This window comes from Schistocerca piceifrons, chromosome 5 (assembly GCF_021461385.2).
Source record: "Schistocerca piceifrons isolate TAMUIC-IGC-003096 chromosome 5, iqSchPice1.1, whole genome shotgun sequence".
NCBI classification, from domain to species: domain Eukaryota; kingdom Metazoa; phylum Arthropoda; class Insecta; order Orthoptera; family Acrididae; genus Schistocerca; species Schistocerca piceifrons.
Window position 1 is genome coordinate 273789828 of NC_060142.1, and position 20689 is coordinate 273810516.

A 20689-nucleotide genomic window follows, 5' to 3' on the forward strand; every position below is an offset into this window, starting at 1 on the left:
AGAGTGGTCATATCAACAGAGAGAGGAACTCATACTTGAAAATGGAAAACTATTTCACATGGAGTACCCCAAGGTTCTGTCTTAGATCCCATTCTATTTCTGTTTTATATAAATGATCTGCCACTTAATATTGAGTGTTACTCAGTTTTATTTGCAGGTGTCACATCTGTAATCATTGAAAGTAACAGCATAGACCAAATTCCACAAACTGTATTAAATACTTTATAAAAATTAGATAACTAGTTTGATTTAAATGGGTTAACATTAAACATGGAAAAGATCCAGTTAATGGAGTTTATAACAAAACAAACAAAATTAAATGGTACATTCAAGCCAGTCACAGAAATCAGGATTTGTGAAATTCGTAGGAATACAACTAGATAAAAATCTATCATGGTGATCACATATACCTTGCAAATAAATTAAATATCCTAGCATTTGCAATGAGGATATCATACAGTGTTACCAGATGGGCATAAGAAAAGTAGTATATTACAGCTACTTTGAGTCAGTAATAAGATATGGAATTGTATTTTGGGGTAACTCAAATCGTATGTGTCGAATACTGAAACTTCAGAAAACCATCATTAGAAATATACCCAATGTAGGGTGAAGAAAATAATGTCATCCGCTCCTGAAAAAATTTAAGTACATTAAGTGTTTCTTCACTATACATATATGAGCTGATCATCTTTGTACACTGAAACCCTGATTTATTTGTGGCAGATCATTTTCAACATGACTGCAACACCAGATATCAAAATAATTTTATGCTGCCCACCCACCATTTAAAACTTTATGCTCAAACTCCACAATATATGGGTATGAAAATTTATAACAAAGTGAAAGGAAGGTTAAATTCCTATTGGATAAATTTAGAAACACTGAAAAAAAGAGTATATGAGAAACTAGTGCAGAAATGTTACTATTCAGTAATTTGAGCAGGAGAGAACAAGTACTTAGGGCTGTTAATTTGTAAAATTTTGTTACTTATGAAGAAAAATTATTAATTGCTTAATTAATTAATTATTCAGTACTGTATATTATATTACTGATATTACAAGGAAAATTGTAAACCAGTTCTTGTGTTTTGACAAATATCCTGTATATTAAGTCAGTGGCTTGAAATTGTATGTTACAAGACAATAAACTTCTATTCTACTCTACTCTATTCTATATAGGTAGGTCATTTGCAGTAAGATCTATAGGAATACCTGAATTTGACCTGTGACATCATGCTAGACATTTGGCCTCTCAGAACATCATTACCGTTTTCAAAGTTTCTTATGCCTTCACTTCCACACAGAACTCCGTGTAAATTTGTTGCTTATAAAAATAATTCAATTTGCACTAAACAGGAACTGTCACACAAATATAATATTCTTTAATGCACATCAAGAGCACACACAAAAATGCATTTTGGGTGATACTACCCTTGCCTTGCTATAATGATAAACTACAGTATTAGTCTCCTCAAAATCAAGACAGTTTATGTACAGCTTTATTAATATTAAAAAGCCTCTCAATTGTGGATAAAACTTGTGAAAGCAGACAGGCCTGTGAATCATGAGAAACATTTCTGTTAGTTATGTGTGAGTTAGGACATATGTACCTCTCTATAAATGAAAGTTAGAGGCAGTTTAAGCTTAACAATGTTCACTTACTAAACAGTTTTTATAGAACACTTCATATTTTGATAGTAGAGTTCTCAACGTAAATGTATCTTTTTTCCCATTTGTCTTAAATGTTTCTAGATTTGCTGAATTTTATTCTACTAAACTTGCTATATAATGTAATTGTTGTGATTTTACATTGAGATCAATATGATAAAAAGGGTCAGAATGAGAGAACCATAGAGGTGAAGCACAGAAAGATGATAGGATTTGCTGAAACAGTAACAAGGAATGGAAATATCTTACATTATCATGTCGGGACAATGCATGTTTATTTCATGTAGTTTCCAAAATTGTGAAAACAATGCTGTCACTTCAGCCTTTTAGTTTAAATAACCAGAGAAATTATGGTTCCGGTTAATTATATGGTTTTATTCTCCAGGATAATTTTGGGATGTGAATATATCTTACCTTCAAATGCTGCAAATTTAAATGATGTCCATGTTTAAAGAAGAAACTCTCCCAGCAAGTATGGGGAGAGTAATTTTTTTTAAAACAACAGAGTCACGCAATAAGTTTGCATGGTTGAAACGCAAGAAACTTGCAGTGTGCTAGAAAATCTTAGATTAAATGTCTACCTATAAAAATTTATAAATTTAACATACAATTTTCTTTCTTATCATTGAAGTCAAGGGAGAAAAGTTGCTAAATGGGAAAATGTTAATTGTATCAGACCAGCAATAGTACACATTTATAGACTACTACCAATAAGCCAGAAGAATATACAACATGAATTAGTTATGTTTCCTATTGTAGTAAACTGGAAAATCTAACTACTTGGAAACATATTTCAACTTTTTAAATGTTTGTTCATAATTTGGCAGAATAAATAACAATTGATGGAGGACATAGGAAATAATGTAACACATAAAACGTACAGTAATAATAATATTGCATATAAATTAATTTGCTCTTTTGTAGTCCAAAAATACAAAAAATTTGATAATATTACACTCTTGGATGGAATAGTGAGAACTTTATTCAAAGAAACGGGCATTAACCTATTTTGAAAACTTTAACCATGCAAGCTTTTTTCCCCCAATTGGGGTCAGCATGCACAAATATAAATAACCTTCTGAAAGAAAAATGTGTTCCATGCTCATTTGTGGAAACTGGACTATTGGCCTTTGGCCCAAAGAAGGACAAGTTGTTGGTGGCACGTTCACACGCACAACACATCAGAAATCACAGTAGCTCTCAAGTTACGATATCTCTCTTTCCCCAGTAAAATTATCTCCCTCCCCCTGCCCCTCTGCCCCTTCCCTCAGCACCCATTTTCATTGTAACAATAGGAGCTATGTATTAAAATTATTCATTCATTGACACTTTCCACCAAATATGAGACTGACAGTTCCTATAACTTCTGGCATTTTTTCTTGAAATATTATCTCAAGAGATTAAAAATGATTTCAGGATACTGCATTTTCCAAGGTTGAAACTGTCTTTAAGAGTTGCTATGTTGGGTTATGGGTTAAGCAATACCAAAGGAGAAAATGTTGGGAGTTCTCTTGTATCTCTGTCTCATGATGAGACAACTGTCATTTTCCTCAAACAGGAAAAAACTGTATGAACAATCCAGTGAAATTTGTCACAGTAACTAACCGATTAGGCATTACTTGGATTTTTCCAGCTTCGTCTGTTTTTCTCTTCATTTCTTCATTTACGCTTCACCAAAAATCATCTCTAGAGTTTCAGTAATCTCGTGAACTTTATTCATTTGCCACAACTAATACACATTTTCTTCATTATTGCGTCGATTGTCACACGAGCTTCATATTCATACTACCCAAGACACTTTCTTTTATCTTTTACTGTATATAAGGCCTGCACATTACAAGCCACAAACTGTCTACATCTCTGCTTTATGCAGCAAATATACCCGTGATATTTCAGTAACATTGTTGCATATAACCCATATTTACTTGGTTGAATGTGTGATAAGAATAAGTCCCGTATGACTTTCAAAAGATTTAATTTTACTTAATGTTTAGATGGATCCCTTTGATTGGCAAATCACTTTAGTTTTCTTTTATGAGTGTTTTGCTTATGAGTTAACTCTTCCTTAATTTTTATGCCATTCAGCTAATTTAGAAACAGAGTTATTTTGTGTTTTTACAAAGTTTATTGTTCATCAGTACTTGCTGCAGCCATTTGAAATATAAACTGAGATTCAGAAGGGCAGTATATAAGCTAGAATGAATCCTCTTCACAGATAAGAGAGTTCTAACTGATATTGAGCATTAAACCATTCATGAAGCATGATATGTATATTTGTGACTGAGTAATATTGTACATGCCTTGAAGTAGGTTTAAAATGCCCACAGTTGTGAATGTATATTCACATAAAGAGAAACATAACTTGAGAAACAACAGAGTAGTGAAAGTATTTCATATACATCAACTGATATCTAAGCAATCATTGTTTAAGAATTTGTGTCTAAGTGGGTCATTCATTTGAACATAATAAGAATTTATGCACTGAATTACACTACTGGCCATTAAATTTGCTACACCAAGAAGAAATGCAGATGATGAATGGGTATTCATTGGACAAATATATTATACTGGAACTGACATGTGATTACATTTTCATGCAATTTGGGTGCATAGATCCTGAGAAATCAGTACCCAGAACAACCACCTCCGGCCGTAATAATGGCCTTGATACACCTGGGCATTGAGTCAAACAGAGCTTGGATGGCGTGTACAGGTACAGCTGCCCATGCAGCTTCAACATGATACCACAGTTCATCAAGAGAAGTGACTGGCGTATTGTGACGAGCCAGTTGTTTGGCCACCATTGACCAGACAGTTTCAATTGGTGAGAGATCTGGAGAATGTGCTGGCCTTTCTGTATTTAGAAAGGCCCATACAGGACCTGCAACATGCGGTCGTGCATTATCCTGCTGAAATGTAGGGTTTCGCAGGGATCGAATGAAGGGTAGAGCCACGGGTCGTAACACATCTGAAATGTAATGTCCACTGTTCAAAGTGCCGTCAATGCGAAAAAGAGGTGACCGAGACGTGTAACCTATGGCACCCCATACTATCACGACGGCTGATACGCCAGTATGGTAATGACGAATACACACTTCCAATGTGTGTTCACCGCGATATCGCCAAACACGGATGCGGCCATCATGATGCTGTAAACAGAACCTGGATTCGTCCGAAAAAATGACGTTTTGCCATTCGTCCACCCAGGTTCGTCGTTAAGTACACCATCACAGGCACTCCTGTCTGTGGTGCAGCGTCAAGGGTAACCGCAGCCATGGTCTCCATGCTGCTGCAAACGTCGTCGAACTGTTCGTGCAGATGGTTGTTGTCTTGCAAACGTCCCCATCTGTTGACTCAGGGATCGAGACATGGCTGCACGAACCATTACAGCCATGCGGATAAGATGCCTCTCATCTCGACTGCTAGTGATACGAGGCCATTGGGATCCAGCACAGTGTTCTGTATTACCCTCCTGAACCCACCGATTCCATATTCTGCTAACAGTCATTGGATCTCGACCAACGCGAGCAGCAATGTCGCGATACCATAAACTGCAATCACGATAGGCTACAATCTGACCTTTATCAAAGTCGGGAACGTGATGGTATGCATTTCTCCTCCTTTCACAAGGCATCACAACAACATTTCACCAGCCAACATCGGTGAACTGCTTTTTGTGTATGAGAAATCAGTTGGAAACTTTCCTCATGTCAGCACGTTGTAGATGTCGCCACCAGTGCCAACCTTGTGTGAATGCTCTGAAAAGCTAATCGTTTTCATATCACAGCATCTTCTTCCTGTTGGTTAAATTTCACGTCTGTAGCACGTCATCTTCTTCTTGTAGCAATTTTAATGGCCGGTAGTGTATTAAAGAAAAGAACAATAGAGACAAAACACTTTATAATAAATTAAATTTTGTTTCTGTATTTTAAAACATTTTTTGGTAGTGGTTTAGGTCAGAATGTATGAAATTACAAATTCACATGTAGTTACTGCCGAGGATGACAATACAGCCACCTACTCTAATTTTGAGAGTATTGACCAGGAAACTAGAAAGAGGAATTTGCATAAGGTTTTGTACAAGAACAGAAAAAAATGCTGTGGGTAAGAAGAGTAGAAATGCTAAGTAAAGCAACTAGAATGCTGAAGTGATAATATAACATTTCTTGCTCCTCAAATTAAGTTACTTTTTATCTACAAATACAAATTATTAAGCATAATGCTTCAGTGGTTGTTTGCCAACAGAAATTATATGTTGTGGACTCATTGTTTTATTAGAAAATAGTCATTTTTTTTACCTCAAAGGAGTAATGTTCATTAAAGAATTAGACTGTCTTAGTACAGAAAACTCAGTCATCTGTGCTGTGTGTGTTCATCTGTGCTGTGTGTGTTTAATTCATTAGTGACCATCTAATAGTTAGAGTAATTTTGTAATTATTATCGATGTTATTTGTGGAAACTTGTCTGGGTTGTGTGTAATTTAATTTTATTTGCAACTAGAAAATTTATGTAATATTTAGTGCTGCTGTATTAATATGAGTAGATGGGAAATAGTGTTTTGTCACTGTTTCATAACTTTGAACCAGAGACTAACAAAAAGAGAGAAGTAAGCATTTAATATTTTCAAATGTAGCCTTTCTTCTGGTGATTGTTATGTGTTACTTATCTTTATTTCACATGCCTAATTTCTATTTAATTGTAACATCAGGTTTTGTAGCATATGTTGGCTACAATTTTGTACAATATATCATGCACAAATTCTTAACAAATTATCAAACATTATAAATAAATGTAAAATAATAATAAAAGTGTCATATGCTTCAAGCTATGATTTCTGAAGTAGTAAGGGAAGTTTAAGGAAAGTTTACTTTATTACTGTTCATGCGTTGCTTACCCTCACTTATGCATCAGGTTATTTACTGTAGGAAACAGACACTAACTGTCCCAGTTATTCTTTTTTTAATCAGCTGGTACTGAGCAATGTTCAGTATTCCAAAATATTATTTCATTATAGTATCTTCACTTAGAATACAAGCACTTACTCAAGTATCCAGTAAATTAACAATTTCAAAGAAAACCTTTAACTGTAAGAAACAGTATCCCAGACACTGCTTTATAATAACCCAAGTAATTGTGACTCTGCGTCACATTAAAAATAGAAGCAAAAGAATTCAGACTTCTAACAGAAAACATTTCTTTAATCCTTGTTTCTTTACTTTGCTGTAGATCTCGTGAATAGCATAAAATGTCTACCAGCTGATTGGTGCAGATAATAGCTCTCTTCCTCCATATCTTTCCCATTTTCTCATCAACTTACTCTCCGACACACACACACACACACACACACACACACACACACACACACACACACACCTTCTAGTACTTGTACTAGTTTTGTAATAATGCACTCTGCACTATAGACATAGATGAATATATGAAGAAAATAGAAGTTTGACATATGTTGCACACAATGTGGCTTTACTTTTTTTGTTAAATTTAATCTCTTTTTTTTTTTAAAAAAGTCTGATGTCTCTCTTCATATTTTATGTCAACAACTTACAAACTATGACACAAATGTACAGAAACATTGAAACACAGTAACAGATTATAAATAATATAAGAAGAGCTGATTATTTTCAAGTATGATCTATGAAAACATAAATTTATTCCTGTGACATTCAGGACCATTGATACTTCTTACACAAATACAGTAATACACCAGCTAAAGCTGATTTAGTATTGTAACTTTTTTAGCCCTATATTTGCACTTATACCTATCAGAAATCCGAATTGTAATTTTAACTTCAGAAGCATATCATTGTTTTTGTTGCTCAGATAAGACTTATTTTGATCCATTTCTCTTAGATAAATATGCAAATTCTCTCAGGCATTTTAGTTTACATCTCACTTTCATCTTTATTTTATCAATTAGTTTTCTTTCTCTTCTAACAACAGTCTTATCTGTACACAGTCTACAAGCTTTCTTTGTAACTTATGTTGGGGAATTCTAACTCTTTACACCAGTTTTGAAAATAATTAATTAGTCCCCTTTATTCTTCTGGTCATTAAAATATGTAGTTCCAGTATTCTGACTTGAGTCACTTTCCTTTCTGTTGTGTCCCATTGTAATGACTACTAGCTGGTTATGTCTTGTTTCTATTTATCTGATCCTGTTTTTGTGGCATGAACTTAATAACTTGGAGATGCGTGTCAGGGAGTGTGGTATGTGTTGAGCATTTGTAACAGCAGCATTACTGGACATTTGTGCTGCTTTGTTGATGAGCAGTCGTGTATTTCTATGTACATTGTGTTTAGAAATATATTGTTTGAGACAGACATTTCAACTATTTACAAAATACTTTTGTGTTTATCTTCCTTGACATGTGTTAATGTCTAAAATAAGTGTATCCACATTAAGAGTATCGAGCAATTATGAAATGTTTTTCCTGCAATATTATTCGTAAAGTTTTAAACTTATTACTCTCCATAATGAAGATGGAAATTGCAGGATGAAACAATAAATAATAATGAAGAAATACAACCACTCTCATCTAGCTGAGTTATGCATGGCACGTACACACATGTAACAGCACAAGGATGTTAGTAGCTTTTAGCTTTCACTGCTCTTTTCTTTATTTAAGGGGATGGGCGGATGGACACACACACACACACACACACACACACACACACACACACACACACACACACACACCACACTTCACACCCCACAGGTGGTTGGGTTGTTTTCAATTGTCTTAGTGGAAGTGAGCAAACAATGTGTACTGGAACTAGATATGGAGTGGGATGTTGCTCTGCTGCTATATGTGTCTCTGTGCTTCACATCACCCAGCTACAAATGTGTGATTGCCTTTCCTCATTATTCTTTATTATTTTCTGTAAAAATGATCATTTTCTGATGGTCTGTTTTATTTTAATAGCCTGGTGGTTCCCCATATCACACTATACATCAGGTAGACACAAGCCTTGAAGGATCAAGTTATCCTACACTGAAACAAAATCGTTCCAACTCGTGGTCTGATTCACTGGACGATTTTAAGTTTGCTTCTGGAATTGCGGAACATCGAGAACATTGTGATGCTGACAGTGTTAAGTCTATAAAGTAAGTTCAGTGTTCATTGTAGCTCTCTTACTACTTACACCATATTCAGTGTTATTTCATTCTGTCTTCAGAAAATTAAATACATTCAGCATTTTGTGTTTTATTTTAGTTTCTTCTCAGATGCATGTTTAATAATTTGTTGTGTTTAATACCCAGCAATGGAAAATGTTGAATGACATTTAAAAAATTCTATTCTCTCCCTCTCCCTCCCTGTCTCTTTCTTTCTCTTTCTCTCATACACTATTTTGAGATAAACCCAGAATACTACCAATTTCTCTTTTTTGATATGGAATCTTCAATCTGACTATAGACCAATTTGAGTATCCCAGAATATTTCATTTAGTAGGAGACAGTGTAGATCTGCATCAAAAACTTTGTCTAAAGTAAGGAACCCAGCGTCACTCTAGGTACCAGTATATACTGTCTTTGGCTGTCATGAACAAAGAGAGAAAGCTAGTTTTACAGGGTCCGTGCATATGGAACCCACATTTATCTGCACATAGTAGCTGTCTTGTTTCCAAAAATGACATTGGTGACAGATGTTGTCTGCTGAAATACTAATCCAATAATGTGTTGAAGCAGCTGCCAGAATCATTCATAGCATCCTAAGTTGCCTTAAAAGATCGAACAACTCCTTTAGTTGATATGATAGATAACACCAATGCAAGGAGCCAACTTCCATAGCATTTTGTGTATGCACTATCATATATGTAGTCTAGATAAAAGAAAGACCCATTGGAAAAGCCAGTTATGGCCAGTGAAATATTTAGCTTGGCATCAGTAGTATCCTGGTCAAAGGAATACATGCAAGCAGTCCTCAGTAAAGCAGATGCTGAAGAACTATAAGAACTATGGAGGCATACGAAGACACCTGGACAGTGCTCCACCAGTGTATCAACAATTGAAAGGAATATCTACACTTATCCATACAGCAATCTCACGGTGATATATTTGTAATCAAATTTTGTGTTTGTAATTCCCCTTGTTCTCCTAGGCACACATCTTCAACATAAATGTAACTGTAGAAGCATTACCCTTACTACATGTTTGGATTCCCACTTCATCATCAGATGTTCACCCAAAATTATAATTGCATTTACATATCTTCATAATCTTATTTACATTGCATAAAGATACTCTTTCACTTGTAGTCATTAGTCTTTTCTTGAAGTGTACAATTTCTGTTGGACACGTACGAAACTCAACAGCACTGTTTGTATGCAAATTGTTAAGCCTTTAAACTGAAAGCTTTTTACCAGCACATGCCTCTGTTTTCTTAATATTTATGGCCAGAAGTTGTTGAGCTAACGAATGAGGCAGAAAAGTGCCAATATCAGTGGCAAGAGGCCTGAAATTATGAACAGGTGCTAGAAAAGAGAAAATCAATGGAAAACATGTCTATCTCTTTCTGAGCAGCAGGAATTGTTGAGCATACTAGTAATTATGACCTGATTTAAATTTCTTGTTTGCGGTCTTAAGTGTGTCACTTCTCAACAGAACTATTATTCAGTCTTGTGAAAACTTGCAAACAGCTATTTTCATTGTAATTATGCAAACTGTTGCTCATGAAGGCGGTCTGGAAAGTAACTTATGTTTTCACATACTATGGGAGGCAGTGAGGGGACTGGAACAGTTTCACTGACTCACAAGTAGGTCTGTGTCGTCCTTTGAGCTGTGATAGTGAGAAACTTCCATTGCTTCTCATTTGCCTACATAGCCATACAAAATAAGCACTGCAATTGAAAATCCATCCAGATATGAAATCCATTCTGTAGTAAAGGAAACCTCACAGCTATTGATATCCAATATCAAATTTGTGTTGTATACACACACCAGTGTGTGTGTCAGTGGTATCATTTGTTTAATAGTGATAGGCTGAAAATTCAGGTAGATGACAGAAGTGGTCATCTGTCAGTTGTCAGCAATGAACTTGTACAAAGGTTGATGGCAAAAGTAATGAAAATCATTGTTTCACCTACATCAGCTGTTGGACAACATTCTCTAGATTTCTTGGCTCTTTTGCACAAGACTGTGAGTGAACAGTGAAGATCTCTTGACAACCAGCATTGTATTTTTGTGCAACAATTCTTGATCACTCTGTCAAGCAAATACAAGAATTCTTAGGTCAGTTCAAATAGGACATTTTTGAAAATCCACTTACACCTCAGACTTGACTCCAAGTCATTTCCAACTCTTCGTGCACAGAAAAAATGTCTTGGCTCCAAACGCTTTGACTCCAATGAAGAACTTCAAGAATCTATCAACAGCTGGCTGCAATGTTAGGTGCCAGAATTTTGTGGAAAGCCTTATCAACATGATAAATACTCAAATCTAAATGGTGATAATATAAAGACATAATAGAAAGCTGAAGTTTTAAGATTTTTGTAATAAATTTGCTTTTACTTTTTTTGACAATGCTATGAAAAGGATAGATTTCTCACCAGATAGCCGAGATATTGAGTGACAAACATGCGAAATAAAAAGGCTACTTTAGACTTGAAGAGGAGGCTGGGGCAAATGGGGGCGAGTAGAGAGTGGGAAATTGATAATGAAGTGCTTTTTGTGTTAGCGTACAGGGGCAAGATGGAGAGAGGGAAGGGCAGCTAGGTGCAATTAGCGGGTTATACTGAGATGGGGGGGGGGGGGGGGGGTCATGAAAGGAGACAAGCGAAAAGATTGTGCTTGCGCTTGTGGAGTAGAAGGCTTTGGAGAGGGAAGAGGATAGGTGGGTGTAGGACAATGACTAACAAAGGTCGAGGCGAGAATTGTTACAGGAACCAGGTGGTCCAGCCATTTCTTGGCTAAAGTTTGCTGATGGCTATTTGTGTGAACATACAGCTTGTTGGTTGTTATGCCCTTACAGAATGAAGCACAGTGGTTGCAGCTTAGCTTGTAGATCACATTACTGCTTCCACAGGTAGCCCTGCCTTTGATGGCATAGGCGATGCTTGTGACCAGACTGGAGTAGGTAGTAGCACTTTTCACATGAATTTTTTCAACATATTTCAACGTATTTTTTCACACATATTTCTCTGTTATTTATGTATTTTTACACATTTTATCCCCCACCATGGACCTCTGCTCCTTCCATCTGTGCCAATACAGAAAAGTTTCCTTATCATACCCAGGATCCAGTCCCGTATAATGTTCCCTTTCTGCACAGCTCATGGAATTCCCCCAAATAACCTTACCATCAAATTACCTATCTCCAGCTGCAAATGCTTCTTCCGCAATGACCTCCATCTTTTCAGATTCCACCAATCCTTAACCCTCACCAACATAGTCCTGCAAAACCATGTCAATCAGGCCCAAACCTCCTTGCAGTACCCCCTTTCCACCCATAAAATCCTCCTACTGTGCAATCCCAAATTCCTGGATCCCATCTCACATATGGAAACTATTGTTCTCCAGGAAATAGGTATTATGCCACATAAAAAAAAAATGCTCTCCAACCTGTTCACTTCCTACTCCACCTTGGACTACCACTGTTCACAACCTCTACAACAACCTCCAAACCTCCCCCACATCCCCTCACAGCTGACAAACCCTGCATCGCAGACCTACTACATTGACCTCACCCTCAAAAACTTCCTCCCACCACCACACAGAGACCAGAACCTAAAAAGGCCTGAAACATTTCCTCCGAAAGACGTAACCCCAAAGAAATATCAGTCCTTTCCAAAAGCCTTACCTTCCATCCCACTCCCAGATTCAGTCATGCTGGACTGTTAAAGACCTATCCTTCTCCCAGTCCGTACAGTGGAAACGCTTTTTCACCACCACCCCTTCCAGTCAGACTCAACCAAGGACCAACATAGAACCCTGACTGATGCAGTTCACTCTTCCATCAAGCCTTAATCTGCCCCCACTGATCCCAAATCACTCCTGTTAACATTCCAGAATTTCTTATCCTCGAACTTCACCTCGCCATCATTCCCCAAGTTCGTCAACATGCAAGCTGGCTGTACATCTGCAGAAAGAACCGCAATCCACCACATGAAATATGATTCCAACCTTATTATCCTACTTCTGACAAAGGCTCCACCATTGGTATTTTGAACTGCAAGGGGTATCTGGCAGAAGGACTCTGCTAGCTGTCAGATTCACCTCACCTCCCTCCTCACCCCTGCTGCTCATTGCATTCTTACCCTCTACATGGTTCCTAAAGTCCATAAACCCAGCATCGAGGATGCCCCATTGTAGCCAGTTACTGTGCCTTCGCTGAGAGAGTGTCTGCTCTCGTAGTACTGTCCCATACATCCTCCCACCGCCACCTACTCCAGTCTGGTCACAAGCATCACCTCTCCCAGCAAAGGCAGGGCTACCTGTGAAAGCAGTCATGTGATCTACAAGCTAAGATGCAACCATTATGCTTCATTCTACATGGGCATCACAATCAACAAGGTGTCTGTCCTCGTGAATGGCCACTGACAAACTGTGGCCAAGAAACAGCTGGATGAGCCCATTGTTGAGCACGCTTCCCAGTGCAATTTTCTTTGTTTAATAACTGCTTTTGTTCAGCCTGTGCCATCTGGATCCATCCTACCAACACCAGTTTTTCTGAAGTGCACAGGAGGGAACTCTCTCTGTTATGTATCCTATGTTCCCAAAACCCTCCGTGCCTCAATCTTCGTTAGTCATTGTCCTATCCCCTTCCCAGTTCCGACTCCACACCCTTTTATTCCACAAGAAACCCCCAGTCTGCTTACTTCTCGTTTCTACGCCACACTCTCCCCAAACGTCCGTCTAACCTCCCTTCTGCATGTAGCTGCGCTACCCTCTCTCCACTTTGTCCCTGTATGCTCGCACAAACAGCACTTAACCATCTCCCGCCTTTACACTGCTCTCCCTCCCCCTCCCTGCCCAAGCCTCCTCCTTTCTCCCACCACCCACGTTACTTCTCCTATCGTGCACAGTTGCTCACAGCCCGGCCCAGCAGCCAGAGATGGGGGTCATGTGTGTGTGAGCTACATTTGCCTAAATGTGTGTGTATGTTGTCTATTTCAGAAGACTGCCTTCTGTGCGAAAGCTTTTGTGTTTAGTAGGCTTTTTGTTGTGCCTGTCTGCGACCCAACATGTCTGCTGTCTAGTGAGTAGCAGTCCGTCTTTTTCATAATATTGTCATTATTCCATCCTGGATTTTCCAATATTTTATTTATAGCCTTACTTAGGTTGCTTTTGAATAGCCTTCGTACAAAATTTCTATGTTGGATTTTACTGCTTTTGTTAAATAGTGTGAGTTTCTTATACATTGTTGTGTTGTACACATGGTTAAATTGTGTGGTAATGTGTATTTAATATTTTTTGTTCCATGTGAGGTAAGTTATTTCCAATTCTTAGACTATTGCAGTAATATTACTATCTGTATATATTACTGGGCCCATAACTGCACATATGGAAATGTGGAGAATGGACAATAGTAGTGGTAAGGCAGTCATTATGTATTAGGGAAAATGCAGTTCTCTTCTGACACAAACTGAATCTCTCTGTAGTCTTGTATGCCTGGCTGTAAGGTACCTGCCCTGGGCCTAATGAGCTGTAAGGCATGATATACTTATAACAATATTCTAGTACACTCTCTGATACTAGGTAATAATTCCCTTCTCTTCTTTGGTGTACAAAGCTCTGATAACCCATCTGTGCCTCAGTCTGCACAGTTCAGGATTTAGTTACATCATCATTGATGAATGAACTGCTAAATGGCCAACAGGCATCAACTCTTTGCATTATAGTTGTGGTGTCTGGTCTAGTGGATGGTGGTGGTTCTGGTGGTTGTGCTCACAAATTTGAAGACCAGTTTTACACTGCTCTTCGTGTTAGTCTATCCTGTGCATATCTGTTCTTCTCTGCATAACTACCGCAACATGCAATGAAACTGCATATTGCAGACAAACCTTGGTCTCCTTGTACAGCTTTTATTTCCCCCACCTCACACACACACACACACACACACACACACACACACACACACACGTGCGTTCCATTGCCAAATTAACCAGTCTTTGAAACTCTTCAATGTGATGTATCAAACTGTCCCTACTTATAGACAAATTGTGCTGTAAAGTTATTTTCTTCCTAGTTTAAGTTACTGGATCTACTCATCAAATCTACAGAAGTAGCACCATATTTTAAAAGCTTCTACTTTGTTTGTTTCTGAACTGCTTATTGTCCACATTTCACTTCCATGTAAGACTACACTCCAAATGCTTTCAGGGTGCGTTTCCTAGCCTTTTAATTTAAATTGTGTGTTAACATATTCCTCTTTTCACAAAAACAATTCTGCCAATATTAGCTTTTTACACCCCCTTCTTGTCTGCCATTGATAGTTTGCTACCTAAGCCACAAAACTCATCTGCTACTTTCAGTGTTTCGTTTCCTATTCTAATTCCATCAGCATCAGCTGACTTAATTTTACAACATTACATTACCACTGAGCTATTTTTGTTCATGATCATCTTATAATGTCTCATTCAGATGATCTTCCATCTCAGACAGAATTGCAGTGGCATTTTGAATACATAAAGTTTTTATTTCTTCTCCATGATCTTCAACTTGTTTTCCAGATTTCTCCTTCATTTCCTTTACTGCATGCTCTGTGTACACACAGGGGAATAGGCAGCAACCCTACCTCAATCCTTTCTCAACCACTGCCTGTCTTTGATGTTTTTTTAATCATTTGTACTACCATATTAGTAAAAGTAAATTTGTGTGGCATGACTGGCTGGGAATCCCTCAACCTACCTTTCTTTGATATTTTTAAACTCTTTGCACCACCATACAAGTAAAAGGTAAATTCATGTGGCATGATTGGCTGAGAGCCCTTCAACAGGGACATTCAGCCATCTTTTTACAAGTTCTTTCAATTGGATGCTACTTCAGGGACTTACATGCCCTTAACCTATCAGGGAAAGGGATGGTATTTGGTTTGTGGGGCACTCAACAGAGCAGTCATCAGCACCCGTACAAAGTCCCAATTCTTACACAATCCAATCTAGCCACTGTCATGAACGATGTTGATGATGATGATGATGATGATGATATGATGAGGACAACACAAGCACTCAGTCCCCTGGCAGAAAAAATCCCCAACCTGGCCAGGAATCAAACCCAGGACTCTGTGATCCGGAGGCAGCAATGCTAGCCACTAGACCACAAGCTGTGGATCTCAGGGAAAGGGAACCTACAGTTTCATGTGAAATGCAAACCATGTATCATTCGTGGCTTATCTTCACATCACTGAGAGGTGATGGCTAGTCTAAAGGCAGAATATGAATTTCACACTGTACGACTAGACATCAAGCCTGACCAACATATTAGTGAAACAGTGTTTGATAAGGATTGCCAGCCTCACATTTAATCACCAAACAATTTGAAAAAGTTATAAATTTGACACCATTGATCACCAAACTAACTGTAACCAGAAAACTTCAAATTTTATTTTGTATTGAATGCAAAGTATCTAACTCCAACTGACTTCTCGCAATGTACTCAGCCCTCTCAACAGAGAACAAATTTTTGGATATTAATTCAAAGATTTGAAGGTCAGAAAGCCACACCAAAATCAAACAGTTCAGTTTCTTCAGAAATAAAATGATATATTACCTCTTTAATAAACAACGTTTCTGTTCCCTTATCTTAACCTGCTCAGTCTCCTCCCATATCCTCTATGTAATACTAGGCTGCCACTGAAGGATAAAACCTACTTGGACTAAATTTTTACATACTCAGGATTAAAAGAAACAGCAACTAGTGATGCATATCACTACAAAAAAGTTAGCACCATAAAATCATGCTCGCTTGCACTGAAATGACACTGTTTGTTTACAAAATTTGTAAAGTGCTGGTAACACTTCATTTCCTGGTCCCATTGTACCAGCCTTTTTCCCTCCATGAGGCTCCAATACTGATTCCTGGATTTTGCAGTTGAGCAAAACTCTTTTAAATATTTTATGCAATTTACCAGATCAGTGCTATGATTGCTGGAAGATTGGCTTGTTTCTCACATACAGGTATTCTCATTGTTTCCGATTTCTCTATTTGTAAACTGATTATCAGAAAAGATAATGTGACATGATAGAAATAACCTCTTAACCTTAGCCAACTAAGTCCTGAACATGAATCTCCAACAGTATTCACTATGAACTGAAAGTTTCACACACCAAGGCTGCCAACAAAAGCAGTATCCCCCTTTTGCACACTTTATAACATCTTCCAAAATATCTCTATGGATATTTGGGATCACCTCAGTTACTATGGTTGTCACTTGCACCATACTTAACGCACGTTTAAATTCTCTCTGTACTGTATCTTTGTGTATCTTTTATTGAAAAATGCTACTCTGACAGTGTATCTCGAACAACTTGTAAGAGGTATGAAGAAAGTTGAACATGCCAATGGCACAGAGCAAGAGTGGATCTCTTGCACACGGGTCGCCTTATCAGCTTTTTTCTGTGCTACTTCACAGTTGCTACTTGTCCTTTTTAGAACAACCATAATCCGCATTGGTATAAGTGAAATTCTGATTGTTATCAACACCAATGAAATTACAACTATCTGGATTTATAAAGATGTGTCCTCAGCATCTCTCAAATGTAGTTGTTTATACATAAAGGTGCTGAAATTCCAAGTGCTTGCTGCTAAAAACATTAAAAAATTAGGAAAAACTATACTTAGCTTTGAGAACTTGTCTGCTCTGTTCTAAGTGAGGAAGGAGGGATATATTGGAGAAGATTGGAATGGAGTGGCAGATCATTCATACCCTAGGTTGAGATGGATCCACCTGTTGCGAGAATGAGGAGAGACAAAGATGAGAATGTTTTGCCAGCTGCTAATATTGTGAAAAAATTATCATAATAATCATGTATTTTCTGTAAAATTGCATGTTGCAAGTTGAATGAAGGATGCTTTACCTTGGATTTCAGAATGCTGGATGAAAAAAATACATTCCTTTATGATATGTACAAGAAGGCATACGCAGAAATTCTTCACAGATGGTGTCTACTTGGTGCAAGAACCCAGGTACTAGGCAACATTCATATTTCAATATGTGTTTTTTTTAATTTACTGATAAACACAGTTTAATTGATTGATCACCTTATTGTTCACAACAGTGTGCATGCATAGCTGTAGACCCTTAGACTCATAAGAAATATTTTTTTCACTGAAACACAATATTGGCTAAACTCATTGTTATGGTACCTCAGTAGCTAACAAACTTCTCCACTTCATAGGAAGAAGGGGACATGCGTAAGTCAGTCAGCTCTCTAAGAGCAAATATTTTGTCAACCACAGTGTTCAACTCTTGAATCTACATGTCTGATTGCCCTTCTGAATGCTTACCATAATTGTTGCTATTCTTGTGACCTAACAAAATTCATTCAAGTTATTACAAATTTGTTCTTTGCAAATAGTTAACTTTTTCATCAAATATTATGTCTTGCACTTCTATTTACTAACAGTCTCTGCTGGGGTAGGTAGTGGGGGTTCAGAAGAGGTGTGAGAGGCAGAGAGACGGGTGGGTAGCAAGGTAGGAGTAGGGGAGCACGCTGTAATGCTGCGTGTGAAGCCTACAGAGATGTGGCAACACAGAAAGGTGGGCTGCTAGTTGCAGTGTCAGTAGAGTTGCATTTGGGGAGGACAGAAGGCATGTGTGAAGTTAGAGTGGGAGCAGAGATAGAGAACGATGGAGTACAGGGACTAATGAAGGTTGAGGCCAGGGACCTTACAGTAACATGGGATATATTGCAGTGAGAGTTCTCTCCTCCAGAATTCCTCCCAAGGCCAATTCAGAAAAGCGAATGTCAGTGAGAAGGATCCAGACGGCATGGTCTGCGACACAGTCCTCAAAGTCAAATGGTGGCCATTAATGCGGACAGATAGCATGTTGTGGTCATGTCTGTGGAGAATACTGCACAGTGGTTGCAGCTAAGGTGGTAGACTACGTGGTTGCTTTCACAAGTGGTCCTGCCTGTGAGGGTGGTGGAAATGTTTGTAACAGGACTAGAGTAAGTGGTCGTGGGAGGATGTGTGGAATAGGTCTTGAATATAGGACTTTTATAGGGATATGATTAGATTATATTGAGTTTTCATTCATTGACCCAAGTATGAAATGATTCTCATGGGTGTAGAACAAATTAGAAAGTATAACATAAAACCTTTAAAATATTATACTCACTACTTTGATCATTTGTCAGGAGATTGCCAAAATAGGTGGATACATTACAATAAATTGGAACAGCTAATATTCGCGGATTTAGTACATTGTCAGACTGAAACATAGCTAAGCACTTCCAGTAAATTTATCATACACAAACTACCTGATCTTGACTTTTGTGACCAACTACTGTCAAAAAAGAAATCTGACAGACATTTTTGCTCTTAAGCTGGTCTAACAGCCCCTGTCAAGAGCCATGGGGTCAGAGGTAGGGAGCAAAGTTGAAATCAGAATGGGCTAGGATGCTATGTGGTTGGACAGGCAATGAAGTACTACTGTGGAAGGGGTGAGGAGGCTAGTGGAGAGAATATTTCTCATTTCAGGGCGCAGTGATAGCTGGCAGAGACAATCAGACATGACAGTCTGCAAGCCCTGCCACAGTGACCCTTTTAAAAATGTTCAGCACAATCTTCAGTCTTGCTTCAAATCCCTCAGTCCATCACAGACTCCCCCCCTCTAAAGATTCTCACTTTCTATACACTTCCGGAAATACATAAACACAACTACCCAGGACACGCCATTATATCTGGATGCTGCATGAGCACGGAGAGACATGCTACTCTTGTTGACCAACACCTGTAGCGTATTGCCTGCAACCTGCTTTTCAATATAAAAGACATTAACCATTTTCTCTGCTGACTCCCCACTAGGACTATCGATATTTTAAAAAATCTGGAATTTGATACATCGATATTTTAAAAAATTGTCATTATTGACCTTTGATATATCGACAGCACAATGTAAATATGTTGCTGGTTTTAGACTTGTATATGTAAGTATTGATTTATTATTAGATGTTTTGTACATCAACAAGCTAGCAGCCTGCCTATTCCCCGTAGAGCAAGAATTGAAAGAAACACAGTTTATTTAAAAATTTGTTACTTAATAATGGGACTTTGTGCAATTGGAAAGCTTGTATTACAATACTTTTTTTGGTCGACCTGTTGTGTTGTTGATTAAAAATTATCAAGCAATATTTAATTCCAGTTAACCTCTCATACCTTATTTTCTTAATTTGTGATTGGTTACAAGTTGAAATAAACCATTTTTCTTGATGGTGTAGGAAAATTTCGTGGTGAAGCTAAACATTGCAGTTTCTGTTGGTAGTGCTGACCACTGCTTACTTCAGCCTTTCCCCTCACACTTCTCCACCTGCTGCAAAGACCAGACTTGTCATGTAGCAGCTGTTTTTGAAGAATGATGATGTGAAAAAATAACACGCTAGTTGCATTAAAAATTGTTTTTTAACACAGCTGGTGTGCCAGTTCTTCAAATTGGAAATCTTGTTATTCCATTCACACACCCACCACCCAGTGCAATTGGACTTCTTCTTTTGTGCAACCTATAGCTGCTTCGCACAGTCAAAGAGAAAGACTGGATGTGATGAGAACTCAAAAAGTAGTAAGACTCTTTACTCAGTGAAAGTAAAATTATATTTTGATATAATTTCGAAACAACAATTTCAGATATTCACTGAAAATTGTAAAAAAATATGTATAACATAAAATAAAAATGTTGACACTTGATACTGCCATTTTGATATCAACATATTGATAAATTTGGGAAGGAAATATTGCTGACATATATTGATATTTTATCAAGAGCCCTATTCCCCATAGTTCCTGTCCCCTTACCAACCGGCTCTTTGCTTGCCACTGTCAGTTCCACCTACTAACTTAGTTGCAA

The 20689-nt window shown here is 37.7% G+C and overlaps 1 protein-coding gene across 3 annotated transcripts in view; it reads left to right on the top strand.

Annotated features, from left to right (window-relative positions):
* The window catches only part of LOC124798409 (GATOR complex protein WDR59), a 283785-nt gene that overhangs the window by 232937 nt on the left and 30159 nt on the right, over window positions 1-20689 (top strand). For all 3 annotated transcript variants that reach the window (XM_047261802.1, XM_047261803.1, XM_047261804.1), the window contains 2 exons: window positions 8609-8790; window positions 17712-17808. In XM_047261802.1, coding sequence (XP_047117758.1) covers window positions 8609-8790; window positions 17712-17808 — 279 coding nt within the window. The remainder of the gene's footprint in view (window positions 1-8608; window positions 8791-17711; window positions 17809-20689) is intronic.